This window comes from Callorhinchus milii, unplaced genomic scaffold (genome assembly GCF_018977255.1).
Source record: "Callorhinchus milii isolate IMCB2004 unplaced genomic scaffold, IMCB_Cmil_1.0 Scaffold9, whole genome shotgun sequence".
In the NCBI taxonomy this organism is placed as follows: domain Eukaryota; kingdom Metazoa; phylum Chordata; class Chondrichthyes; order Chimaeriformes; family Callorhinchidae; genus Callorhinchus; species Callorhinchus milii.
This window is the reverse complement of record NW_024704750.1, coordinates 1,510,910-1,536,932: the sequence shown is the minus strand read 5'-3', so window position 1 is coordinate 1,536,932 and position 26,023 is coordinate 1,510,910. Positions and strand designations below refer to the sequence as shown.

The 26,023-nt window shown below is 43.6% G+C and overlaps 1 protein-coding gene across 1 annotated transcript; it reads left to right on the top strand.

The window, feature by feature from the left end:
• Positions 1-220: 220 nt before the first annotated feature.
• Positions 221-22,833, top strand: LOC103187377 (SEL1L adaptor subunit of ERAD E3 ubiquitin ligase). Its single transcript, XM_007906841.2, has 21 exons — positions 221-466; positions 2,753-2,787; positions 3,236-3,404; positions 5,675-5,842; positions 6,311-6,416; positions 7,406-7,568; positions 9,464-9,517; positions 9,609-9,668; positions 9,790-9,871; positions 10,365-10,519; positions 11,164-11,220; positions 11,833-11,901; positions 12,371-12,448; positions 12,828-12,890; positions 13,408-13,495; positions 15,682-15,830; positions 16,988-17,153; positions 17,728-17,802; positions 18,180-18,352; positions 19,059-19,187; positions 19,794-22,833. Exons 1-21 carry the CDS (start codon positions 343-345, stop codon positions 19,974-19,976), a joined length of 2,346 nt encoding a protein of 781 aa, XP_007905032.2. The 5' UTR covers positions 221-342; the 3' UTR covers positions 19,977-22,833.
• Positions 22,834-26,023: the final 3,190 nt, after the last annotated feature.

Here is a 26,023-nt window from a genome sequence, read left to right as displayed (position 1 = left end):
TGTTTGGGCTACTTTGTGGGCTGTATTGGGCTAGTTTTAGGGGCTTTTTTGGGGGCCGGGCCTTGCGTTTGGGCTATTTTGGGCTACTTTGGGGGCGGGGCTGGTGTTGGTGCTGTTGGGGTTTTGTGGGGGAGCTGTTTTGGAGACGTGTGGTTTGGGCTATTTTGGGCTATTTTGGGGGCGGGGGCAGCGGTGTTTGGGCGGGCGGGCGGGCGGGGCCTTGTCTGTGTTGAGGCGGGGGTTTGGCGGAGGTCCGGTCGGGTCGGGGCGGCGGAGCCCTGAGGGAGGAGTCGGTCTCTGTCGCTCTCTCTCTCTGTGTGTGTGTGTGTCTCTGTGTCTGTGATGGCGGCCGTTAACCCGCCGCTGAGGCGCCGCCCGGGCCCGGGGCTGTGGCTGCTCCTCCCGCCGCTGCTGGTGCTGTTGGTGTCGGTGGGCCCGGGCCCGGGGCCTCGGGGAGTGCTGTGCGGTGAGTCCGGGACAGGCCCTCCCTGACTGACTGACTGACTGACTGACAGCGCCAGGCCCGGCCTCGCTCATCAACTGTAGTGACTGTGTGGTTGGCGGGAGGAACGCGCCCCGGGGCTGAGGGCCGGTGTGGGGGTGGGGGGGTGGGAGGTGTGTGTGTGGGGTTGTGTGTGTGGGGGTGGGGTGGGGGGTGTGTGGTGGGGTTGTGTGGGGGGGTGGGTGTGGGGGGGTTGTGTGGGGGTGTGGGTGGAGGGTGTGGGTGGGGGGGGTTGTGTGTGTGGGGGTGTGTGTGTGGGGGTGTGTGTGTGTGGGGGGGTGTGTGTGGGGGTGTGTGTGTGGGGGTGTGTGTGGGGTGTGGGGGGGGGTAGGGGTGGGGGGTGGAGGGGGTGTGTGTGGGGGTGTGAGTGTGGGGGTGTGAGTGTGGGGGTGTGAGTGTGGGGGGGTGTGTGTGGGGGGGGGTGTGTGGGGGTGTGGGGGTGTGTGTGTGTGGGGGTGTGTATGTGGGGGTGTGAGTGTGGGGGTGTGTGTGGGGGTGTGTGTGTGTGGGGGTGTGTGTGGGGGGTTGTGTGTGTGGGGGTGTGTGTGTGGGGGTGTGTGTGGGGGGGTTGTGTGTGTGGGGGTGTGTGTGTGGGGGTGTGTGTGGGGGTGTGTGTGGGGGGGTGTGTGTGGGGGGGTTGTGTGTGTGGGGGTGTGTGTGGGGGTGTGTGTGGGGGGGAGCCAGGCTTTAGGGTGTGGGGTCACTCGGGTCGTTCCTGTGTGTTGGTGTTTATTGTATTGTATATAAATGTATATTAAACTCTCTGCTGTTCAACACACAGTCACTTCACTTGACGGTGTATCCCGTGAAGCGCTTTGAGGCGTCTCGAAGACGTGATCGGACGCGGTGTCAAATGCCGGGAATTATTGTCATTATGACTGTTGTTGTTATTATATTCCTGATGCTGTCAGCCCCAGAGAAGCCGCTGCAATAATAATAAAATAATAATCCCGGCATTCGATACAGCGCCTTCCAGACGTCTCAAAGCTCCTCACAGGATACTCGCTGCCGAGTGAATAAAGTCACGGTGCATTTTTATGGGTGAAGCGCAGCAGCCGATTGCGCGCAGCGTCCGTCCCGCAAACCGTCGCGGACTTTAGTTTGGAGTCAGTTTGCGCCGTTCGTGTGTGGGTCGGACGTTCCTGGGTTCGAGCTCCACATCAGGAGAGGAACTTGATACTCCAAAAATAGTGCTGGACTGGCGTGACATGAGGTGTTTTTCGCTTTGGCTGAGATGTTCCTTTCAGTTGGATGTTAGATATCCCACGGCTCTGTTTGAATAGAAGAGAGACGTCCCTCAGTTCCTGGCAGCAAACCTTCACGTTCGCCCCATGACGTGTCAGCATCAATGTCGTTATCACCCCTGGAATTGGATAATGTTATAATAAATACAATAATAACCCCGGCATTTGACACAGCGCCTTTGTCACGTCTTCGAGACGTCTCAAAGCGCTTCACAGCCACACGCTGTCGAGTGAATTGACAGTACATTTTGTGAGCGAAACGCAGCAGCCGATAGTTAAAGTGTTTTGAGGCGTTAAAGCCACTCTGTAATGCAAGTGATTCTCCGTTCAAAGTAACCTTCTGAAAAATTACAATCTCACAACTACTGTGTGTGGATTGAGTTCAGATTCCACGAGTAGAATGATTTGCTGCTGCTATGGTTTTGACAGATTGTGGTAGTACATCTTTGCTTCACTTGTGCTTCATATCATGACAAAAATGGTGATGCATTCTTTCATTCAAGTCTCTTCTGACAGCTGTGAAGAACTAACAGCTTTCCCAGCATATCATCGGTGCTGGTAATGTGCTGTTGAAGAGAACCAGTTAGACCCAGAATTACTATTTAACGACAACAGAACATCAACGTCTTTATTGACCATTTCTTCTACCTCTGCTGTTAGAGTTGACGTCCCTGCAGCCTGGGACGTCTTCCCGACATGAAGGGCGCTAAATAAGTGTAATTGTTGTATTATTGCCATAAACCCTCAAATACTGTGATTAAACCTTTAAATGGGTGATTCTGAACCTTTGTTTGGGGGTGGCTGATAGCATCCACCTGGAGTTGACGGGTGTGGGTGAATGGGTGGGGGAGTGAGGTACATCTGCGGAAATGTTGGCAGTTCTGTTGTATGTCCTTTACCTTTGAATGGAGGTAGCTGAGTGCTTGTCTGAGTGGCTTTAGATCATGTAATAATCATTGTGAAAATGCCGCAGGTTAAAATGTTTCCCCTTTTCTGTATTACACAGATGTAGAAGAAATTGATGAATCACTGGAATTGAAGGTAAATTGCTTGATTCTCACCAGCGGATGCTACAAAGTCGAGTGGCTAAGTTGCATATTCACAGGTTTTGTGACCTTCGCACCAGGGAATGTAACATATGCACCACTACAGGCAAAACATTTACCATTTCTGCCCTTCAAGGGGAATGGAAGAAAATTAAACTCACATTAATCCTCTCCTTTGCGCAAGTGATTTCACAAGTGATGTGTTCCCAGACTGTTGCAGATTAATAATAATAATCCTGGCATTTGATAGAGTGTCTTATCATGTCTTCGAGACGTCTCAAAGCGCTTCACAGAATACGCTGTAAAGTGAATTGACTGTATATTTTGTGGGTGAAACATGGCAGCTAATTGCGCACAGCAGAAATGTCATTGAATTGAGAACAAAGGTGTGTATTTTTTTTAAAAAAGTAACCGAAACCTTTACTTTATTTTTGATTCTTCAGACCGATCCCCAGAGCGAAGAGAAGGATGGGGAATATTCAGCTGGAAGTCCTGTGGTTGCCGGTCAGATAATGGACTCGGCAAAAGATCTCTGGGAAAATAAAGATGGGGATGAGCAACAGGAGCCTAATCCTGAAGAGGAAACTCCCACCAATAGGAAAACCGTGGAAAGTAAGTTTTGTTTTTATATGCAATATATAAGCAATCATTGAAGCAATACTGCTATTCACAGCTATCAGTCCACTTAGCCTTTGCATCTTCACAAGACGTTGTCCCATTTTGATCTTCTCCTCCTGCAATAGTCACCCATATCATTTTCCCACTGTAGCGTGAAGCTGTTTTATTCATCATTCTCAACAACACTTCCCTGGTTATCTGTTTCATCAGTTCATTACATTCTATGGAAATCAAATATTTCCTTGGGTTTGTCCTAAGTTTGCCCTTCACAAACCCGAACCTGTGCCTGTTTCCGATGGCTTGACCTACGTGATTAAAGTTTTGATATTAATGTTCCAATGCCCTGAAATCTTTTTTTTCTCCACTTTTTCTCAAAATATTTCTGTTCTATCCGGCAGGTGTGTTTTTTTTAAAAAAAGCTCTTGTTTTGTCAAGTGCGACGCGAACGTTGACATTTTCTTATGTTAATACAAGAGACTTGACTTTAGATGCAATCTTGAAAACAAATCCAGGAAATCATATTCTGCAGAGAATATTAAAACTGACTCAATCTACTTTGTTTCTTGATGTAAAACACAGCATTGGAGATATTTTGCAGTGTTTGTTGTGTGTGTTTTCCTCTGAACCTCTTAATACTGCATGTGTCTATAAATAAAATAGTTCGCACCAGCAATCGACCGTAATAGCACTAGATCAGCAATAGATTAAACAGATGTTTCTTAAGCTTTTTTCCCCTGAAGTTAGTTAATGCCACGTATTCAACAATATTCAAATTTTCTGTAATGCTAAGCAAAAATATGCTCTCCGTGACAGAAAATAAATTGCTATACAATTTGTTTTTTATTCATGCTATCTTACAAGACCACGTCATGGAAAGTAATTTATAATTGGTAGATTATATTTATTATGATTCAACAAAGTATAATCATTGTTCGTAAAATGGTTGGAAAATGTATGACTACTGTGCAGAAGATTAACCTTGTGCAGGACATTATGATTCTTCTAGTTATAGAGAGAATTCCAAGTGCTAACATTAACTTTTTGTGTTTTTTTTATGTAACATTCTCTTGAACTCTTGAACCACGATTTGTAATCAGTTTCAAGATCCTGGTCCTCACTTTCAAAACCCCCCATGGCCTCGCTCCCCCCTACTCTGTGATCTCCTAACCCCCTACAAACCTGCCCGCTCCCTCCACTCAGCGGGCTCCGGCCTACTTTACGTCCCCCGTCTCGCCAGCCCCACCATTGGCGGGCGGACCTTCTGCCACTACCCTCTGGAATATCATGCCACAGTCCCTCGGCCTTGCCCCCTCCCTTACCTCTTTTAAGACGTGTCTCAAGACCCTCCTCTTCGACCATGCTTTTGGTCACCCTCCTTCCCCCCCCCCCCCCGCCCTCCACCCTCCCCAATCCCGACCCCAGCTCCGGTCCAAAGCACTGATTGTCCAGCGCCTTGGGACTTCCTCACGACTTGTAAGGCACTATACACATGTAATTTTGTTGTTGTTGTAATAATAGTATAATAATAATCCTTGCATTTGCTATAGCGCATTATCATGTCTTTGAGACGCCTCAAAGCTTTTCACAGAATATACTGTAAAGTGAAATGACTGGGGGGGAATCTAAAATGTTTGGACTGTGTAATCTGATTTTTCAAAAGATTTAGTTTGAAAGAACATGGAAAGGAACAGAAAGAAACTAGGAGAGAGAATCCAGCGCAGATTACTTGTTGGCATTCCACTTCTATAGTATGGACGCAGAACACAAACTTAGATCTTAAACCCTTCAGCACACAGCTTCTGCTACTTTCCATCTTCTTGAAATTATTGTTCATTCTGGGGTGCTGGTGCCTGCCAACAGTGCCCTTGTTCATGGAGCACGGGACTGGGAGTGTTGGCAGGCAATGAAATGTCATCTCAGATCTGGAATAGTCCCAATTTCTCTCCATTTTCATAAGCCGTATGCTATGTTATTGAGTATGGTTTGTGGGCTTAGTTTCCCAAATAAATCAGTACAGAACCATTTTGCCCTAATCGGTGCTATCATTGTGATAAACACCCATAGCACATGCAAAATGTCAAGATTCAATCGTAGTGTTTGATTTGTTACTGCTATTGAATTGTGGAGTCAGTCACATTATTCTTCTGTTTCTTCTTCTGTCGAATTACGAACAGCTTACGTCCAAAGCAGTTGATCTTGAAAGTAGACGCATATTGGTTTGATTTGATATCTTGCCTACAGAAAGTTTGATTTATTCATTGCAGGTGTAATAGCTATTGGTGGCAGTGGAAACGGCGAGCCGTGTGTTTTTCCCTTCCTGTTCCTGGACCGAGAGTACATGAGCTGCACCACGGATGGACGAGATGATGACCGGTTCTGGTGTGGAACAACCTACAATTATAACCAGGAGAAGATGTGGGGATTCTGTGAAAGTGAGCTATGGGGTTCAGCCTTGTGTGACCGAACAATGCGATTGAACCGTGTTTGTAAAAATTTGTGTTCGCCTCACAAAACAAAATCAAAATGGGGGTATGATTAGGATAAAATAATAATAATAAGCCTTCATTTGATACAGCCTCTTATCACGTCTTCGAGACATCTCAAATGACCCAAACCTAGTTCTTTATGCAAGGATAGGACTGCGAAACCCATCAATAAATCAAGGGGCTGCTTTATCACGTCTTCGAGGCGTCTCAAAGCGCGTCACAGAATATACTGTAAAAAAAAGTGTAGTTACTGTACATTTTGTGGGCGAAATGCAGCAGCCAATTGCGCATCCCCACAAACAGTCGTGGATTGAGAGACCAAATTATTATTTTTACTCTCTTGACATTTTGACCCATGAAGTATGAAATTAAAACTAGGAAATATCCACTAATTTGAATATTTCCTGCTATTAGCCGACGAACAAGCAAATAAAAGAAAACTTGCACAGGAGGCAGAGAGACTTTACCATACCGGAATGAAAATGATTAATACTACAAGCAAAAAGAGTCAGAAGAAAGAGTAAGTCTGCCACGTTTTAAATCCTAGCTTTCTCCCCCCAAAGATGTTTGGGGCCACCTGACTTCCTCCCCCAAACTGGGTGAAATGGGTGAAAGTGTTTGTTTCATAATTTGTCCAACTAATGTAGTTAGTCAGCTTGAAATGCGTGGCTCCTGATGTGAAAATGTAATTTTGTATTGTGTTTTGTATTGTATTGTTGTGCCTCTAGGACATTATTGAAGCTTCCCTGAGATTTCCATTATAATTGTGATATACCGATTTGCTAACCAATGGAAACAGTACTCCAGATGCCTTCAACAAAAAAACTTGCACTTATATCGCGCCCTCCAAACAGGGTATCGTCTCAGAGCGCTTAACAGTGGTGGAGCCTGACTCCTGCACTGTTAATGGGGTCTAATTTGCAGTATTTATCAGGATATCTTAATGACTTGTAGGATCTCCACTCCACAGTAGATCACATTGGAACAGAGTTCCTCCGGCCAATGATACATACTTATAATAATAATAATCCTTGCATTTGATATAGCGTTTTTCACGTCTTATCGACGTCCCAAAGCGTTTCACAGAACACACTGTAAAGTGAATTGACTGTATATTTGTGGGCGAACGCGGCAGCCAATTGCGCACAGCAATGTCCCACAAACAGTCGTAGATTGAAAATGACCAATTTATTATTGTTTTGGTTTTGGAGGGATTATTATTAGGCTCTGTGTGGAGTAAGGAAACTTGCCCAAGGTTTCGCCCTCTGCCTGGAATTGAACTCAGGTCTCTCACTTGCAAAGCGAGTGCTCTAACCACTGAGCTACAGGACTCCACGAGGACTATTTGTGTTTACTGGAAAGAGCTCTCTTTGTAGGGCTTGTATTTTCTATCAAGGGATCTATCTGTCAGGAGATCATGCAAATTTTGCCCCCCCCCATCCCAATATCTGTTATGTGGGGTCTTGGCTTGGTTTGCTTTATTCTTATCTTTGTTTTCTTTGGAACTAGAGGATACGAAATCCTTCTCAGAGCATCTGATATGGGAAGCATTAAGGCCACAGAGAAAGTTGCCTTTGCCATGCTCTTGGGTGATTACATGGATCTGAATGTTGGGGCAGCTAAGGATCTCTTTGAGAAGCTCACTGAACAAGGGTCTCCCAAAGGCCAAACAGTAAGTCTCCTCTCAGCATGTCATAGAGGATAAAATGGTTTCTTCAAAGACTTTCCGACATGAACAGTTGTTGCCTTAAATAAACGGGCATTTAACTGAATGTTAATGCCGTGGATTTTGAGCATATTTTTAAAAATAATAAATAATCCTTGCATTTGATATAGTGCTTTTTATGCAAGCTGCATAATCACTTACCAGTAACAACCAGTGTACTGCAGACCTCCTATAGATGATTGTCTCCTGTTACTGAAGGTGTTGGTCTTAATTTGTAACTTGGGGTAGAATTTTGTGTTTCACTTATCCAGTGCTCGGTTTGAAGTGTTGTGTGGCTCACTTCTATTCAGTCAAAGGGTACGTGATGTTCTTTATGAACTAAAAATATCTTATGACCAAACCGAGTTGCAAAGGCAGTTAGCGTTGAAAGGACAATTTAACAACTTGGACTTTGGCCCGTTCTTGAAGATGTAAAGTACGTTTTGATTCTGAACGCTGATGGGTGACAGTTATTCCTTGGCTTCTTTGGGAGTTTATCTGAATCAATCGCAGGGCTGTGTGTGACTGAATAATCCAAGATGTTCTCTCTCATAGTGCTAACCTGAAAGATATTAAAGGTTTGAGTTGCTTCACAGTAGAATCTCTGTTCCAGTTAGTAATCATGAAAGAGGTAGTCTTACCAGGTAGCCTTGTTAAGACTAACTCTTTCATGATTAAACTATTTATCATATAAATATTTCATCATATAAAATATTTCACCTTCTTCCCTCCTGAATAGAGAACCTGATTTTTTCGGAAAGTCACTTTTTGTTCTTTAGATCTCCGTGGCAGTCCCTTTCCCTGACAAAAAAAATAGTCAAACGGGCAAAATGTTTTGACAAGGCAAGGAATCTTAGCTTGATAAGTGACAAGTGTGAGCCCAGAGGAAAAAGTGGTTCCAAGCAATACCTATTTCCAATCATGGGCATCCGGCATGTTCTGATTGATCGCGTTTGCCGCAGATGGTGAAAGTATAATAACAACAGCAAAAAAATTACATTTATAGAGCGCCTTTCACGTCGGGAGGACGTCCCAAAGCGCTGGACAGTCAGTCATTTTTAAATTTAAAACAAAGTTTTTTTTAATTTATTTTGAAAACAGTTTGCATTTAAGACTTTGCATTTTTTTTCACAATGTCTAAAATAGTGTTCGAATTACCAAGTGATTATTGGTAGCCGGGGTATGCTCACCTTGTCTACGTGACAATTCTTCTTCACGTGTTAGCTTGGAAAGCTCTCTTGTTTACTGTCCACGTTTCAGTTGGTGTTCAGGAGGGGAAACGCTGGCTGATTTAATCCCTCCCTGGCCTAAGATATCTGAGACCAGTTGTTGTGTTGTAACCACTGTTTCATTGAGATCTGCTGACTCGAATGTGGTACTTTGATATTTTGTTTTCTCCTGCAACTTGCAGTTAGTTCCCTTTACCTGCTAAGCCATCAGTGATTGCTATCAGTGATGCACAGCGTTTGCTGTGAACCGCAGTGTCCGATTATACGAGAAAGGATCATTGTCAGATTCAGATTTCATTTTTTACTACCGCTAGAGGGCTGCTACAGAGGCTACTGTTACGAGACGTAATGAATATAATTTCAATGGGATCCCACAAAGACTATGTAGGTTGCTTTTTGAGTAGCAAGGGAATTGAAGCACTAGTGTTGCGTAATGTACGTTTTGGAACCATTAAGCAAGTAGAAATGTGAGTGCATTATGAAACTAGTTCTGCAAATGTTCAAATTAATATGGAAGCATTTGAGTTTTTCTCTGCAAAGTACTTTAAATACTTCAGTTCACACTGCAATATTGTGAAGTCTCTAGCACAAGAAAGCTTTTACCCACTACTGTTCCTTCTTGTCTTGTCTTAGGCCCTTGGATTTCTTTATGCTTCTGGAATAGGAGTCCATTCAAGTCAAGCAAAGGTATTATTTTTCCCCTTTTCCCCCTTCTCTTTCGGATCTTAAATGGCATAATTCTGCATAATTAAACCTGCCTTCTTCCCCTTGGTCTTAGGCCCTTGTGTATTACACCTTTGGAGCACTTGGCGGAAACCTGCTGTCACACATGATCTTAGTAAGGAATCGTCTGATTTTCTTAATGTGTTCCAATGGTATTAATAATAATGTAATGCAACCTGTTTGTTTTCCTTGCATTTGTTTTTCTAATAATGCAATATATATTTTTAATTCCTCAGGGATATCGCTATTGGGCTGGGATAGGCGTCCCTCAGAGCTGTGAATCAGCACTGACTCACTACAAACTTGTGGCAAATTATGGTAAGTAATAACCCGGTTTCAAGATTGTCTTCTGTTGTTATAGTATCATGGACAACTGCAAAGATTGCAATCCTGGGTGCAAACACTCTTCCTGTTTTCATGTCCTGATGCCTGGCCAGACTTTAATAGACGTGTTTATATCTGTTTTCATTAAATTGCAAAGATCTGCAATGATGAGACTCTTTTCCATTTCCATCTTTAAAGCGTGTTAGTCATTACTCAGGCACTGAGCGTAAATGAAGATTCTATCGCTGTGGAGTAAAAGATATTTCACCCGCTTGCCCTTCAGACGCATTGTGTTTAGTTATAATAATAATAATAATAACCCTTGCATTTAATATAGCGCCTGATCACATCTTTGAGCCAACTCAAAGTGCTTCACAGAATATACCATAAAGGAATTGACTGTGCATTTTATGAACGAAATACACGGCTATTGAAGGAATGAGTTGTTAAATGTGATTTTTAAGCATTGTTTTCTGTCTTTTCGTAGTTGCCAGTGATGTGACTCTGACTGGCGGTAGTGTTATTCAGAGGATCCGTCTTTTTGATGAAGCTGAGAACTCTGGTGTTGGCAGTGGCATGCTCGAGGAAGACCTAATCCAATACTATCAGTTCCTGGCTGAAAAGGGCGATGTCCAGGCACAGGTAGAGTATTGAACCATCATTTTTTGTAATGAATTCTTCAACAGCAACAGCAAGATTACATTTGTATAGCGCCTTTCACGTCGGGAGGACGTCCCAAGGAGCTATACAAGTCAAATTTAAGTCTGCCTTTGAACCAAATAAGCATCTATGAGGTAACTAAATTATAAATGATTTTAGCATCTGCAGAAGAACTTGATGTATAGTGCAATGTTCCATATTGTGGTGTCTCAAAGTGCTTTGTAGGCAATTACTGTCAAATGTAGTCAGTTTTTGTCATTGAAAGTGACAGTAATTTGCCTGAGCGAGGGTTCATAAATGGCCATGAAGTGAATAAACAGTTTAATCTGGAGGATTGTTAGCCAGGGCAATTATATGAGATCTGTAACATCCACGTGAACAGACAGATGGGACTTCGGTTTAATGTCTTATTTGAAAGACGTTTCTGAAAGTAGATTTTCGACATCAAACCCTTTAGCAACATCAGGACATGCATAAAAATGTGTATTTGCATAGTGTTGCTACACCCTATTAGAATTCTGTGTTTCTTGCAAGTTAAAACTCGTCAAATATGGCAGAGTCCTTCAAGTAGACCAATGGAACAAAGAAATTCAAAGCTTCACCTTTTATTTATTTCACTAATAAAGGTTGGACTAGGCCAGCTACATCTGCATGGAGGCCGAGGCGTGGAACAAAATTATCAGGTAATCCTTTTTAAGGTTTGCTCGAAACGTAGAGTTTTTTTTACGCGGTCCTGATGTCATGTTTCGCCCACAAAATACAATCAAACCACTTCACAATATATTCTGTGAAGCGCTTTGAGGTGTCTCAACGACCTGATGTGGCGCTATATCAGATGCAAGGATTATTATTGTGTTTTTATACACGGTGCTTTCATTAGAGCACGTTTTCTGCTGTATTTTCCATCAATCTCCCTCAATAGAAGGTGTTGCTGAATGATATGTAGTGGCATTTGTTGTAGAAGCTACAGGCCTACAAAAAACCCGCTGCAGCTGTATAAAAGATTGTTGTTCTTTTTAAGTAGCAACAATTGGGAGGCCCTGGATCGAAGGCAGACCAGTTGTCATCGTGTGTGTGTGTCACTTGATGTTAATTGAGAAGGCTCTCGCGTTGCTTGAGTGGACATGTATCACGGAGAAACAAAGGGGCAATTTTTTTTGAAAAAAACCTTGTTACAGCATAAAAAAAGCCTGCACAAAAAATCTGCTTCAGCTGTATAAAACATTGTTGTTTTTAAGTAATTTGTAAGTTTTTACTAAGTTTTATTTCTTGTGTGTTTTATTTTAAACTTTCAGCGAGCCTATGACTACTTCAGCCAAGCAGCAAACACTGGGAACTCACACGCAATGGCATTCCTTGGCAAGGTAGGATGAAACACGACTGTTTGTGGGACACTGCTGTGCGAATTGGCTGCCGCTTTTCGCTCAGAAGATACCGTCAATTCACTTTACAATACAATCAAAATGACATTTGCACAGCGCCCTTGACTTTCACGTCGGGAGGACGTCCCAAGGTGCTGGATAGTCAAGGATTTGGGTCCGAGCTGGGGGTTGGGGTCAGGGAGGGTAGGAGAGTGGCCAAGTGGGCGGATGAAGAGAAGGGTCTTGGGACGTGCCTTTAAAGGAGGGAAGGGAGCGAGGTGAAGGGACAATATTCTGCAAAACTCTTTGAAACGTCTCAACGACGTGATAAGGCGCTATATCAAATGCAAGGATTATTATGACTGGAGACAATTATTCTGCTTCATGTAAAGATAGGATCAGATTGTGACTGTAATAGGATCAAAACTGGATTTATTTTTAAAAAGCTTGACTGTTAACTTTATGTGAACAGATGTACTCCGAGGGTAGTAATGCTGTGACCCAGAACAATGAAACGGCTCTTCATTATTTCAAGAAATCGGCAGATTTGGTATGTTTCACAATGGCTTTTTAAAAAAAATTATGCGAGCAGAGGACTTAATTTGAATCATTTCACACTATACCACCCAGTATGTTGCTCCAAAAATACTCAACTTTCCAGGCAATGCATTTATTAGTATTGATTATGTAGTATTTGTTTAAGTACAGTTCTTGTACTGTACACAGGACATTTTTCCGGGGATCTGAGGATCATGGATAACGGCAAGGTCACAGGCGTTTACAACTTGCATCCCCCTGATTTGTATTGTGAAATGTAACCTTGTGGTTCTTGAAAGCAAAGCGCCTGTTACAGCTTTGTTTCAGATTTCATCTGAATAGCCATGATTTAAAACATTGGATGATGGACGATTTTTATTTTCAATTCCTAGGGTAATCCAGTTGGACAGAGTGGCCTGGGGATGGCTTACTTGTACGGCAAAGGAGTTCCAGTGGTATGTATCATGCAATTGTATTGCATAAGTGTTGGTACGATTGGGCTGCTTCAACCTGGATAATCTGTGGCTACTCTTTTGAGACCAGTGTCGACATGTTTAGGGAATTTCAGCTTTCCTTGGCAGCCAGACATTTCTTTTACCTCCCAGTTCCTGTATGGTGGTCATAAAGTATTGACATAATAGCACCTCATTATAACACAATAGTTGGAGTCCATAAAGCCCCAACCAGCCTCGTAGTCAGTCAGTGGCGGGACTCTATGTACTGGTATGTTTGTATTTTAACTTTGACCGGCTCAACTTTGATATATTGTTGGATCTCAAACCAATAAGGAATGTTGGAGGGCCAACTAATTAAGTCAAAGCAATCTCACTAGAGTTGTCTTAATTTATCTGTGTCTCTGTGGCTAAGGATTAAATGAGAATTTTAGTCCACAGTTTAATATTAGTTTACAGTCTGTGTAGAAGATAACTAAAATATGTGTGTGTACAATATTTTTTTCCCCTTTTCCAACAGAATTATGAACTAGCCATGAAGTATTTCCAAAAGGCTGCTGAACAAGGTTGGGTGGATGGGCAGCTCCAACTGGGCTCCATGTATTACAGTAAGGCATAGTTTACTAATTCATGTCATTGAACGGGTATTTCTTAACGAAATTCGATAGCAAGGGATGAGCGAAGCCTGAAATTCTAATTGTATTCTACCTTGTAAGAAAAGGGTGATCTCCATTTAGGTAATTAATTTGTTTATGGTGTCGGTCTTGTTCAAGTTCAACACTTGCTCTTAGTTCTAGGAAAGTGGCTTCATGAAGCATTGGGAAGAAGGAAATACAGTCTTTCAGCTTTCACGTGTATGAGGAGAATTCACTGGGTGAAAATCACAGCACAGTGTTTAATGCAAATTTTCCATAAAAACTATATAATCTTCTCAAACTGTGGCTCACTCTTATAAATGTTTTCTGCTATAGAATCGGCCACATTAGTGGTATCTTTATCTTCATGTTAGGAACTGTGCAGGCGTAATGTGCTCTGTGTTGGGTCATTATGTGGTGGATGTCTTTTCTGATTGAAAGCATGTTGGTGAGTTATGATCCTCAATTTTGCTCACTGCTTTCCAAGTCAACTTATTCAAGACTCTTTCAGATAATTGATAATGACAACAGAGAAACTATTTCCACTGGCGGGTGGGTCGGTAACTCCAGGGCACCGATTTAAAATAATTGTTAAAAGAAACGGGAGGTGAGGAGAAATTGTTTCACGCAGCAAGTTGTTGGGATCTGGAATGCATTATCTAAAGGCTGGTGGAAGCCGATTCAATAAGATCTCTTAAAAGAGAAGTAGATAATTATTTGGGGAGGACAAGTTTGCAGAGCTATGGGGAGAGAGCGGGGGAGTGGGGTTGATGAGGGCTATGGGGAGAGAGCGGGGGAGTGGGGTTGATCAGGGCTATGGGGGGGAGTGGGGTTAATCAGGGCTATGGGGAGAGAGCGGGGGAGTGGGGTTGATGAGGGCTATGGGGGGGAGTGGGGTTAATCAGGGCTATGGGGAGAGAGCGCGGGGAGTGGGGGTGAGGGGGTTGATCAGGGCTATGGGGGGGAGTGGGGTTAATCAGGGCTATGGGGAGAGAGCGGGGGAGTGGGGTTGATCAGGGCTATGGGGGGGGAGTGGGGTTAATCAGGGCTATGGGGAGAGAGCGGGGGAGTGGGGTTGATGAGGGCTATGGGGAGAGAGTGGGGGAGTGGGGTTGATCAGGGCTATGGGGGGGGAGTGGGGTTGATCAGGGCTATGGGGAGAGAGCGGGGGAGTGGGGTTGATTTGGAAGCTCTTTTCAAAGAGCAGCACAGACACGATGGGCCGAATGACCTCCTGTGCTGTATGATTCTATGATCATTGAAAGCAACTTGTTCTGCCTTTCAAAGAATCCAACTTCTCAAAGTGCAAATCATTTATTCAACCACAGAGCATTTATTTAATATGTGAATTTCACCCACAGAATCTAGTCCATTCATTTCATAGTACATTCTGTGGAATTCTTTGAGATGTCTCAATTATGTGATAAGGCGCTATATCAAATGTAAAGATTATTATTATTATTATCATATGAATGACTAAAGTCCTGGAGAGGCTTCTTAGAATATAAGAAAGTTTAACTGATACATGTTGTAACAATAAGATTTCATTTATAGAGCGCCTTTCACGTCGGGAGGACGTCCCAAGGCGCTGAACAGTTGGGTCGGGACCCGAGCATTGGGGGGAAATGGTCAGGGTGAGGGCAGGGAAGGGAGGGAGCGAGGAGGGGGTAGAGAGTCGAGAGGGGAGCTGAAGGCTTGGTCGAAGGGAAAGGTCTTGAAGGAGGAAAGGGAGGAAGCGGCGAAGGCACTGGGGATGGAGTTCCAGAGCCTCGGGGCTGAGAGGCTGAAGGCCCGACCACCGATGGTAGGGCGGTTGGGGCGGGGGATGTGGAGCAGACCGGAGCCAGAGGAACGGAGGGTATGGGCAGGTAAGTGGGGGGATAGTAGGTCGGAGAGATAGGAGGGAGCGAGGCCGTGAATGGCCGTGTCGGTGAGGATGAGGAGCTTGAATTCGATCCTCTGGGGGATGGGGAGCCAGTGGAGGTGAGCGAGGGTGGGAGTGATGTGGTCGCATCATCAGTAAAACATTAAAAGGGCAGTGTAAGAAAAATCCGTCCTCTAAAATGCTTCCGGCCCCTTTTTTATAAACAGCTGCTTTTGAAAGCTTAAAATTTGTTGCTCTTTCTGTGTTTTGTGAACTTGTACGTGTTGTGTTCCAGATGGTATAGGTGTGAAGAGAGACTACAAGCAAGCCTTGAAATATTTCAACCTTGCCTCACAAGCTGGGCACATCCTGGCCTTCTATAACCTGGCTCAAATGCACGCAACAGGAACCGGTGTAATTCGATCCTGCCACACAGCTGTTGAGGTGAGCGTTATATCTAAGTTGAGTGCCCAAACATTCTCCGTTCTTGTTGGGGATCAAAGTCTTTTACACGCAATATATTTTTTCAAAAAGCCGAATGGAATCTGATTACATGCTTGTAAAAGTTGTGTACAAGATGATTCTCCTTTACTGTTCGGTTTGGAGATCTTCTACGTTTACATTCAACAACAACAACAAAACTACATTTATAGAGCGCCTTTCACGTTGGGAGGACATCCCAAAGCGCGAACAGTCAGGTGTCGGGGCCTGAGCATGGGGGAGGGGTGATAAGGGAAGGCAGAGAGATGGGAGGGAGACCAAAGGCAGGGTCAAAGAGAAGGGTCTTGAGACCGGCCTTGAAGGAGGTGAGGGAGGAAGCGAGGCGAAGGGACCGTGGGATGGAGTTCCAGAGTGTGGGGGCAGAGAGGCTGAAAGCCCGGCCAGTGATGGTCGGGCGGGAGACATGGAGCAGCCGGAGTCCGCTGAATGGAGGGAGCGGGCAGGTTGGTAGGGAGACAGCAGGTCAGAGAGGCAGGAGGGGGCGAGGCCATGGATGGCCTTAAAGGTGGAGGAATAAACCAATTCCTCTGTTGGTTTCAAAGAGTTGAACCACAGTAACATTATGCAGACTGTGGTACATCATTATTGTTGAACCTTTCTGTTCTCTGGTTCTGAACGCATTCACTTTGGTTTATGAACCGTTGAATTTCTGCTGCTACGGTTCATTGTTTGGGTGCATTTCCAATCTCTTCCATAACATTTTTTTGTAAAAAAAAGCACGTTGGGAATAATTATCCTCATCAGACGAGAACTCGGGGAGTGCTGACTGTCAGTTTATACTGCCTTTACAGTTTATTTAGCGCTCTGAGACGCTCCCCTGCACGAAGCGGCTCTGTATAAATTCAAGTTGTAGTTGTCGTTATATACATCTTAGCCCCCCAGCTCCCTCAGGCCAGCAGTTCGAATACAAAGTAAGCAGAGAGAAGTGAGGTACACAAAAGATGCTTGTCTTCAGGCAGTCATATTTAATGCATTTATTCAGCACAATACCCTTCCTCTTTAAAAGCTCTTATCGTTTGATCACATCGCACGCAGTTGGCTGTAATTAATTGAATTCCATTCTCCTAACCTCTTTTCTCTAAACTCTCCCACTTGTGCAGCTATTTAAAAACGTCTGTGAGCGAGGCCGATGGTCAGAGAGACTGATGTCTGCCTACGGCAGCTACAAAGAGGGAGACACGGATTCGGCGCTGGTGCAGTACTTTATACTGGCTGAGCAAGGCTATGAGGTGGCTCAGAGCAATGCTGCATTCATTCTGGATCAAAGTGAGGACAAAAGCCGGGCCTGACACTGTTTAGATCGAAAATGATCAGCACATTTCTGAACTTCCTACACTTGCAAACCTCTTTTGTGGCCTATTCAGTTTTTGAACTAAGAGGTCTTGCAGAATATAACAATAATAATCCTTGCATTTGATACAGCGCCTCATCGCATCTTCAAGATCTCTCTAAAGCGCTTCACAGGATACACCGTAAAGTGAATTGATTGTACTTTGTGGGCAATTATGTAATAGTTCTTGTCTAGTCTTTGCTGTAAAAACCGTAGTCAATTGTATTCCTAGAGGCTAGATCGATGACCTCCCTGCTAATGCGTCCTGGAAAGGTGAGCGCAACGTATAGCTCTTGAACTACTTGAAATAGCTGTTTTTAAAGGAATCTAGGTTAGCCCCAAACATGCCACCTTTCTCAAATCATTAATGAAATGAAAGGTGCGTCCCACAAACAGTCGTGGATTGAGTGACCAAATTATTTTTTTTTTTTGAAGATGAACCCCATTAAAGTTTGTTGCAAGTTAACTCTGTTTTCAAACCTTTTCATTGACTTTCTCATTTTTCTGCAGGAGAAGCTAAAATCTTTGGTGAGAATGAGACCTATCCCCGAGCATTGCTGCATTGGAATCGAGCCGCAGCACAAGGTAAGGTTTCCAGATCAGCTGCTGAAATGAAATGGGAATCAGGTTGAACATAAACTGCTTCAGATTAACTTGTTGCACGTTGACAATTCCAGTTCCAAACAGTGAGGTCTTTAACCTAATCCTATATTGACCTGGAACTCTGTCACTGTTTTTCTGCTTCATTGTAATATGCGCCCCCTTTAGATATTGGGGCCCCGATGACTTTGTTATATTGGGGCTTGCCTGTGTGTTTTGCAGAGGTTGATCTTAATAATAATAATAATCCTTGCATTTGATAGCGCCTTATCACGTCTTCGAGACGTCTCAAAGTGCTGTTGGAGACGGGATGCTGTTAATAACTTTCACTAACTTGTGTGCAATCGTTGGTCTTGTTTTAGGGTATACAGTTGCAAGAATCAAGCTGGGAGACTACCATTTCTATGGCTATGGCACGGATGTTGATTATGAAACAGCAGTGATCCACTACCGATTGGCCTCTGAACAGCAGCATAGTGCCCAGGCCATGTTTAACCTGGGGTACATGCATGAGAAGGGGCTGGGAATTAAACAGGTAGGAGCCTGTTTAATGGGGGTGGGGGGAGGGGGAGGTCTGATGTTCCGATCGCGTGGAGTCAGTACTGTGTTGTCACTAATCTTTAATTAACTCATTCATTTCCCTGTTCATGTTCTTGCCTCACTGCGAGCTGGACAATCACATCTGCAAGACTGAGGTGGATAGATAGGTGTCAGGTCAGGGGATCAAGGGATACGGGGTGAGGGCGGGTAATTGGACTTGAGGTGCAGATCAGCCATGATCTTATAGAATGGTGGAACAGGCTCAAGGAGCTGAATGGCCTAGTCCTGTCCCTATGACATAGTGCAGTTGAGAGTTGCTACAGAGACGAGTAGTAATTGCTTATAAAATCTGCTTCTCGACCTGATGTGAAAATGCTTGCTGCATTCGACTTCCTCTCCGAGACTGAGAATTTATTAATCTTCGTACAGTTAGACCTTTCATACATAGTTCACAACACCCTTCAGGGAAGGTCCTTACTCTGCAGCAATGCAGACGGACAACAAGGAATGTTGCTTTGTAGGTACGGCAGCCGGTTCTCATGGTGTAATTCTACTTCGCGAGTGGGAAAGAATCTTACGCGGTGAGAAGCAGCTCCTAACCATGTAAGTTAGAATTGTATAAGTGAACGCTGATTGTGTTTACAAGGTAGGAAATTGTGATTTCCGCTGTATAGCTGACATGTGACCATGTTTCCTCAAAGGACATCTATCTTGCAAAGCGTTTCTATGACATGGCTGCAGAGACAAGTCCCGATGCTCAGGTCCCTGTGTTCCTGGCACTGTGTAAACTGGGGCTAATGTACGCGCTGGAATATCTGAAGGAGAACAAAGTAAGTCAGCAGTTATTATCTCTTTGGAATAAATTTCGTCGTCCCCTTATTCCCCGCTTATTGTAAACTCTGAACTTCTTGTAGGTATGTCTGTCGAATATCATTCGGTCTTGTTAAAACTCCTTGTCTTGTTGAAAAGCAGTTTGAAAAACTTTTAAAAAAAAAAACACTTCAGTGCGCTTTTCAGTCAACTTGCCACTATTTTCAAATATAAGATCGGTTTCTAGTGTTCCAGTCCACTCGTTGCTCCAACCTTCCTAACAACGACAAATTACATTTATATTTTTAAGTTTGTTCATTGCAACAAAGCCATTTATTTATATTTATATTTATTTATCCCCAAGCAAACTTCCCTAAAGAGAGAAATGGTCTCCATCTCAACTAATTTTCTCTTTGTTGAAGCATTTCTTCACTGCGCATCTGTGGTCCCACTTGGTGATCAAAGCAAACGGTCTTGCAATAACTCAAAGCAGTAAGGAGTATATAATTCTTGACGTTTCCATAATAATCCTATTATTGATCTATTTTCTTTCCAGTTGACCCTCCCCCCAAAAATCTTGGATTCCTGTCAGCGCAATTGAAACTCTCATTGATCTCTCGTTTCAGGTCCGGGAGATATGGACGCAGGTTGACTTGGACCAGTTACTGGGACCTGAGTGGGACCTTTACCTCATGACTGTACTGGCTTTACTCTTGGGAACTGTAATCGCTTACAGACAAAGACAGCAACAGCCTGAGTTGCGACCAGCAGGCGCTCAGAGGGCAGAACCCCAACACGAGCAGCAATAGCTAACGTTTTCTTTCATTTTTTTAAAAAAAGCAAAAAAAAAACAAGTTCTAGGCACAGCAGGTTTTTTTTTGTTTGTTCAATACCAACTCCTGCAGCGACAGATTAAGACTTATCAGTCATTTGAACACTTTTGAGTCAAATTGCAACTATTTTTAAATATACGAAACTTATTTTGGGTTTACTAAGACTTTCCTAGTTATGATGAACATTGAAAGAGTGGATAAAAGAAGCCTACTAAATGCTTTGGTCTTACTTACTAAACACCTTACTTTAGTCACTTGAATTCACCTGATTCCCCACACGTACACAAACACACACACACACACACACAACTTTATTTTTGCTGCCAGTTTTGAGCTTTTAGTTGTGTTCATTTCTGCAATATAATGTTAAGATTTATGTAATTTAAATTATGAGTTTCAACAAACTACTGAATCCTTCAACAGGGTTTGATTTCATCTAGAAGTGCCACTACAAGAGTACATTGCACAGCCACTTCAAAGGGGCAATGTAGTTGTCCAGTATGTCTTTGCTATTTGTTCTGCTCTTCTGTGAAGAACTGTGTCCTCTGTTACATTTGCCAAACATCTGACTCAGCTTTTGAACTGATGTTCCTTTGATAACGGCGTGTAATATTACTTGATGTGTTTCCATTTTTTTTTGCTACTGAAAAAGCCATTAAAGGAATACAGTGAAGCTAGTGACCTATCTCAGGATGAACTTACATTGCCACTTTAGGGAAAAATTGTGCGTGAATGGAAAATGAGTTACAAAATAAAAATCGCTTTAATGTGGCCCATCCTGAGCCATGTAAACACGGATGTATTATGTGTTAAGTGTGCAAAGAGGGAATTAATCAGTGAGATGGCTTAGTGAGATCGCAAATTGCACCATTAAAGAAGTCTCCTTTTCACATGCATTTCCACATGGCACGGAAAACATTTATGCTTACACTTGGCTTACACAAGACAAGTCGACCCTGTCGCTGTAGCTTCAGATTTCCAGTTGGACCGACGCACATTTTTGGCAACCGAGTATGTTTTGCCTTCGCAATATTTGATCAATAGAACAATTTAAAAGATAAAACTTATTGTCCTGTCCAGGGGGTCTAACCCCAAATCATGAAAAAAATAGTTTTTGAAAGAACCAGGCTTTTTCTTTTTAGGGTCACAAAATATACGGTCAATTCACTTTACGGTATATTCTGTGAAGCGCTTTGAGACGTCTCGGAGCTGTGATATGGCGCTGTATCAAATGCAAGGATTATTATTATTATTTGGAGTGTTTTGAAGTGTAATTGAGTTGTTTTGCTCGGCGGGCTACTTTTAAACCTGGTTAATGCAGAGAACCAACAGCTGAAAAGGCGGGCAGTCAGTTTGCCCTGACACGATGTTGGTTACCACACGAGCAGCCGCCAGACGTTTTAAGTTGTTGTATTTCTGACTGGAAAAACCACATCAGTGTGTATGTCGTCTTGCTCCACTGGGTTCATAAGTACATCTAATTTGTGGTATAATAATGCTGTGCTTGAAAGATGGTGTAGGTGTTTTACAAATGCTACAGAGAAAACCCCTGTTAAAGACATATAGACTACGTTAAAGCCACGCACGACTGGCTACCTTGTTCTTTTCTAACGAAATGGAGAGAATTGCGTAGTTGGCAATGGAAGAGCTACTGCATTAAATGTTTTTCCTCAATTTAAGGAACCAAACCCATGATCAAATGTCCAAGGAATTCGGGTGGTAATCCTGCTCCATAGCAAACGGCATTTTGATTTTTTTTAATGTAAAGATCGTGGGTTTTGGGTTACAGTAGTTTGTGTTTGCTGCTTTAGTTCCTTTTTGGGAGGTGTAGGTGTAATGTGTCTCAACTGGCAATTGTAATCAAATCGGATCGCGTATTGTAAATGTAATGTATTATAAACCAATAAGTAAAAGCTGATGTGGTGTAAAATAATTGTTTCAAAAAAGAAGTTAATAAGGTGTACAGACTGTTTTATATGGTAAATCTTTTGTGAATTGAAAATTCAACCTAATTATTAGCTGCAAGCTGTATATTATGCGCTTTAAAAAGTTTTAATAAAGTGTCCAGCATCAGCTGTAGACCCTGATTTGTGGATTTTGTTTCAGTAATGCACTAGTCAAACCATAGCCTTTGGAGAATTGCACATCTCTCACTAATGGTCGACCCATATAAAACATCTCCTTTGTAATCTGCTTTTTGTGTTCCTAAAGATGGTACGCGTGAAAGAGAGTCTGGTGTGTGTTTTTTCAGATACATCGCTTGTTAATAATCATTTGGTCACTCAAACCATGACTTTGTGGAACGCTGCTGTGCACGAATGGCTGCTGTGATTCGCCAATAAAGTATACAGTCAATTCACTTTACAGCATCTCCTGTGAAACACTTTGAGACGTCTCAGACATGATAAAGCTCTGTATCAAATGTAAAGATTATTATCATTGGAGAAAAAGAATCTTGGAAAGTATGCAATGAGAGATATTTACCTATTTGTTCCATAGACCAAAAGACCATATCCGGCTATCGTGAACTATTTAACACCCGTTAATCTTCTGTGGAAAGGTTCGGCAAAATACCTTGGAAGTTTATTGAAAAAACTAGAATATAGTTCCTTATTATGCAACTTTCTGAGCCTATCCGATTTTAATCTGCTGCTTTTGAACTTTTCAAGCGTTCATTTTACGTATTTCCTGGCCATTCGACTCTGGTAATTTGATTTTACACAATGGGTCGTTATCGTTTTAGTCTTTTGTGTATTTATTTGTCCCCTTGTCTGGATTCCTGATCTGCATCTCCTCGTACTTTAAATAAAGCTCTGTTGTACAATCACGTAAATCCATGTGAAAGTCCGGGGCCGTGTTTTCTGTTGGCATTTTGTGCGCGACTGGCAAGGAAAATCTCTGTTGGACGTATTGAACAATTTCACGTTTGAAACGTTTTTAAAGCAAGTGAATAAAAAAAATGTTAGTTTATCGTGAATGTATTGGAAGAGCGCAGACGTGGTTGTCTTCATTTCTTTTATGGATTCCATCTGAGAGATTGTTGCCCAAGACACACAGAGAGAGAGAGAGAAAAACTCACGTTTTCGAATAGTACTGTAAGATCTTTTAACGTCCATTCAAAAAACAATACGCAAATGGGACCCCGGTTTAACATCTTACGGGATGGAACGCATCCAGCACAGCACGGGTGTCCCATCGTAGACTAGGACATCAAACGTCTGAGGCGGGGATTGAACCTACGACCAGAGACGAGAACGCGAGGAATTAAACCCATGACACGGTGGAAGTTCAGATGACGTACAGAAAGTGGTCAAGCTTTATATCAAGTTTCTGGTGTCAACATGGATCCCTCAGTTGGATTCCTGCCATGCGACGCGCTTTAATCCGCCCATTGTCCCCTCCGCCATTGTTCTACACTGTTGTGCGTTTCACGGACATTCAGTACTTTCAGCATTTTGATTTTTATGCTTATTCAGAGAATGCTGCATTCTGTGAAATGTTCCTAACCTGGTAGAAATATTTCAAGTTGAAACCATGTCAATGTATAGTGAGGTGGGGGCGGGGGGGAAGGAATTCCTGCAGATCTTTATGATTTACATTTCAATCCACAGTAAAATGACATTCGAATGTGTTGAGTCTGCACAACTGCGCTTAGTACTTTTCAGCGATGTTTGCACATAAGTGGATCCAACCGTAGTTTATGTGTATGATTTAAAAGGTTTAAGTTTGACGGAAATGTTCTATTAAAAGTGAGTGTCACACGTGACGCTTCAGAGAGTGCTTGAAGTGCAAGAAGTCCCAATTCCAAAGTAACTTGAATAGAATAAATGGATGAAATGTTGGCGTGGAAAGTGTACTCCCTCGCAAAAATGGAGGATTTTGTCTTTTGCATTGACGCTGCTTAAAAGAACAGCATCTGACAACCTAAGTGAGTTTGGGCTGTGCACATGGCGTAACCCCTGCATGTTTGTGCACTTAAAAGTTTTGCTCACTTGTCAGCATCAGCATCCAAGGCCGCACTCTCCACCTCTCGAAGCCGGTCAGGGACCTCGGGGTTCTGTTTGACCCTGAGCTCTCCTTTCTTCCTCATATCCGCACCATAACTGGCACCGCCTTCCATCACCTCCGGAACATCGCTAGAGACTGCGGCACTCCCTCACCCCTCACGCGGCTGAAACTCTGGTCCACACCTTTATCACCTCAAGGCTGGACTATGGGAACTCTCTCCTCGTCGGCCTTCCCGGCCCTCCCTCCACACTGCAGGTCATTCAGAACTCTGCAGCTCGTGTACTGTCCCGCACCAGACACCGCGACCACATCACTCCCACCCTCGCCCTCACACTCACTCCCACCCTCACCCTCGCCCTCGCTCGCCTCCAATGGCTCCCCATCCCCCAGAGGATCGAATTCAAGATCCTCATCCTCACCTACAAGGCCATTCATGGCCTCGCTCCCTCCTACCTCTCCGACCTACTATCCCCCCACGTACCCCCTCCGTACCCTCCGTTCCTCTGGCTCCGGTCTGCTCCACATCCCCCGCCCCAATCGCCCTACCATCGGTGGTCGGGCCTTCAGCCTCTCAGCCCCGAGGCTCTGGAACTCCATCCCCAGTGCCTTCGCCGCTTCCTCACTTTCCTCCTTCAAGGCCGGTCTCAAGACCTTTCTCTTTGACCTTCAGCCTTCAGCTCCGCTCTCGACTCTCTACCCACTCCTCGCTCCCTCCATTCCCTCCCCTCACCCTGACCATTTCCCCCCAATGCTCGGGTCCCAACCCAACTGTACAGTGCCTTGGGACGTCCTCCCGACGTGAAAGGCGCTCAATAAATGCAATCTTCTTCTTGTTGTCAACTGCACGTCGCTTTATCGCAGCAACGTGCGTTTTGTGCGACGATTTACACGTAAAATTATGCCGCGTAACAACGTAAATGTGGAGAAGGAACACAAGGGCGGGTGGAGTTTCATGTGAGCCAAAGGCAGAGGGAGAGATGGGTCTTTGTGAAACGGAGGCAGGTGTTTTCTTGGAAGAGAATTCCCGATGAGCAGTAAACGAGTTCGAAAAGATTGTTCTTACCCCAAAAAAAAAGATTTGGGACGTTAAAAGTTCCCATGGCACTATTTGAAAAGAGCAGAGTGTTTCTCCCTATATCCTAAGCCAACAATTCTCCCGATCAAATTGGTGACATTCACTCCATGACTGTTTGCAGGACATTGCTGTGTGCAAACAAAATTGCCCTCCATGTTCACCTGCAAAATCCTGCAGAAGTCACTGTTCTTTGGAGTACGATTCTTCCTGTCAAGTGCTTCGAGACGTCCTCTCGACAACAAATATCCATAGAGGATATCAGGATTCAAGTACAAATGCAAAGTATTCTTTTTGCAAAGTGCATCTCGAAGGCAAGAGTAATTATCCACGTGTTGAGCACAGTTTGTTGAGGAAGCCTTTGGGTGCTGGTTATTATGTGTCATCGATATGGAGTGAGTGCACTGTGTGTGTGAATCTGAACTAAATCCCAATGGTCAGCAGAAAAAACAGAACAATAACTGAATAGAACCTCTCCGTGCACTTTGCAGTATTGAAAGTAATCTAATACCACAAACTACACAGTGGGTGACTGACTACACAGCAGTAATTTAATCAGAGTTCAAATGACTTTTCTCAACGTCTCCATTCACGCACATTTCTATCATGCTGTCTTTCCCTCATTCCCACTCCCAATCCCACCCCCAACCCCCCCACACACACAGACACACACACAGACACACACACACAGACACACACACACAGACACACACACACTCACAGACTCACACACAGAGACATGACTGCCCTGCACTCACTCCTAGTTTTCAAATATATCGTGTACAATGTGAAGAATTCTACAAATTGAAAGCCTCGGAAGGAAATTCAGCACTTCAATGGTTAAAACAGTGTTCACTTCGTCAAATAACTGCGACACCTCCACTCCACAGTCAGCAGATTGTTATCTGGATTATTTTTTTTCATATAAAAATGTGCTCGATGT

Coding starts and splice junctions, on each gene's coding strand:
- LOC103187377 (XM_007906841.2), top strand. CDS start 343: ATGGCGGCCGTTAACCCGCCGCTGAGGCGCCGCCCGGGCCCGGGGCTG. Junction 7,569..9,463: donor GGTCTCCCAAAGGCCAAACA/GTAAGTCTCCTC, acceptor GTCTTGTCTTAG/GCCCTTGGATTTCTTTATGC. Junction 19,188..19,793: donor AATATCTGAAGGAGAACAAA/GTAAGTCAGCAG, acceptor CTCTCGTTTCAG/GTCCGGGAGATATGGACGCA.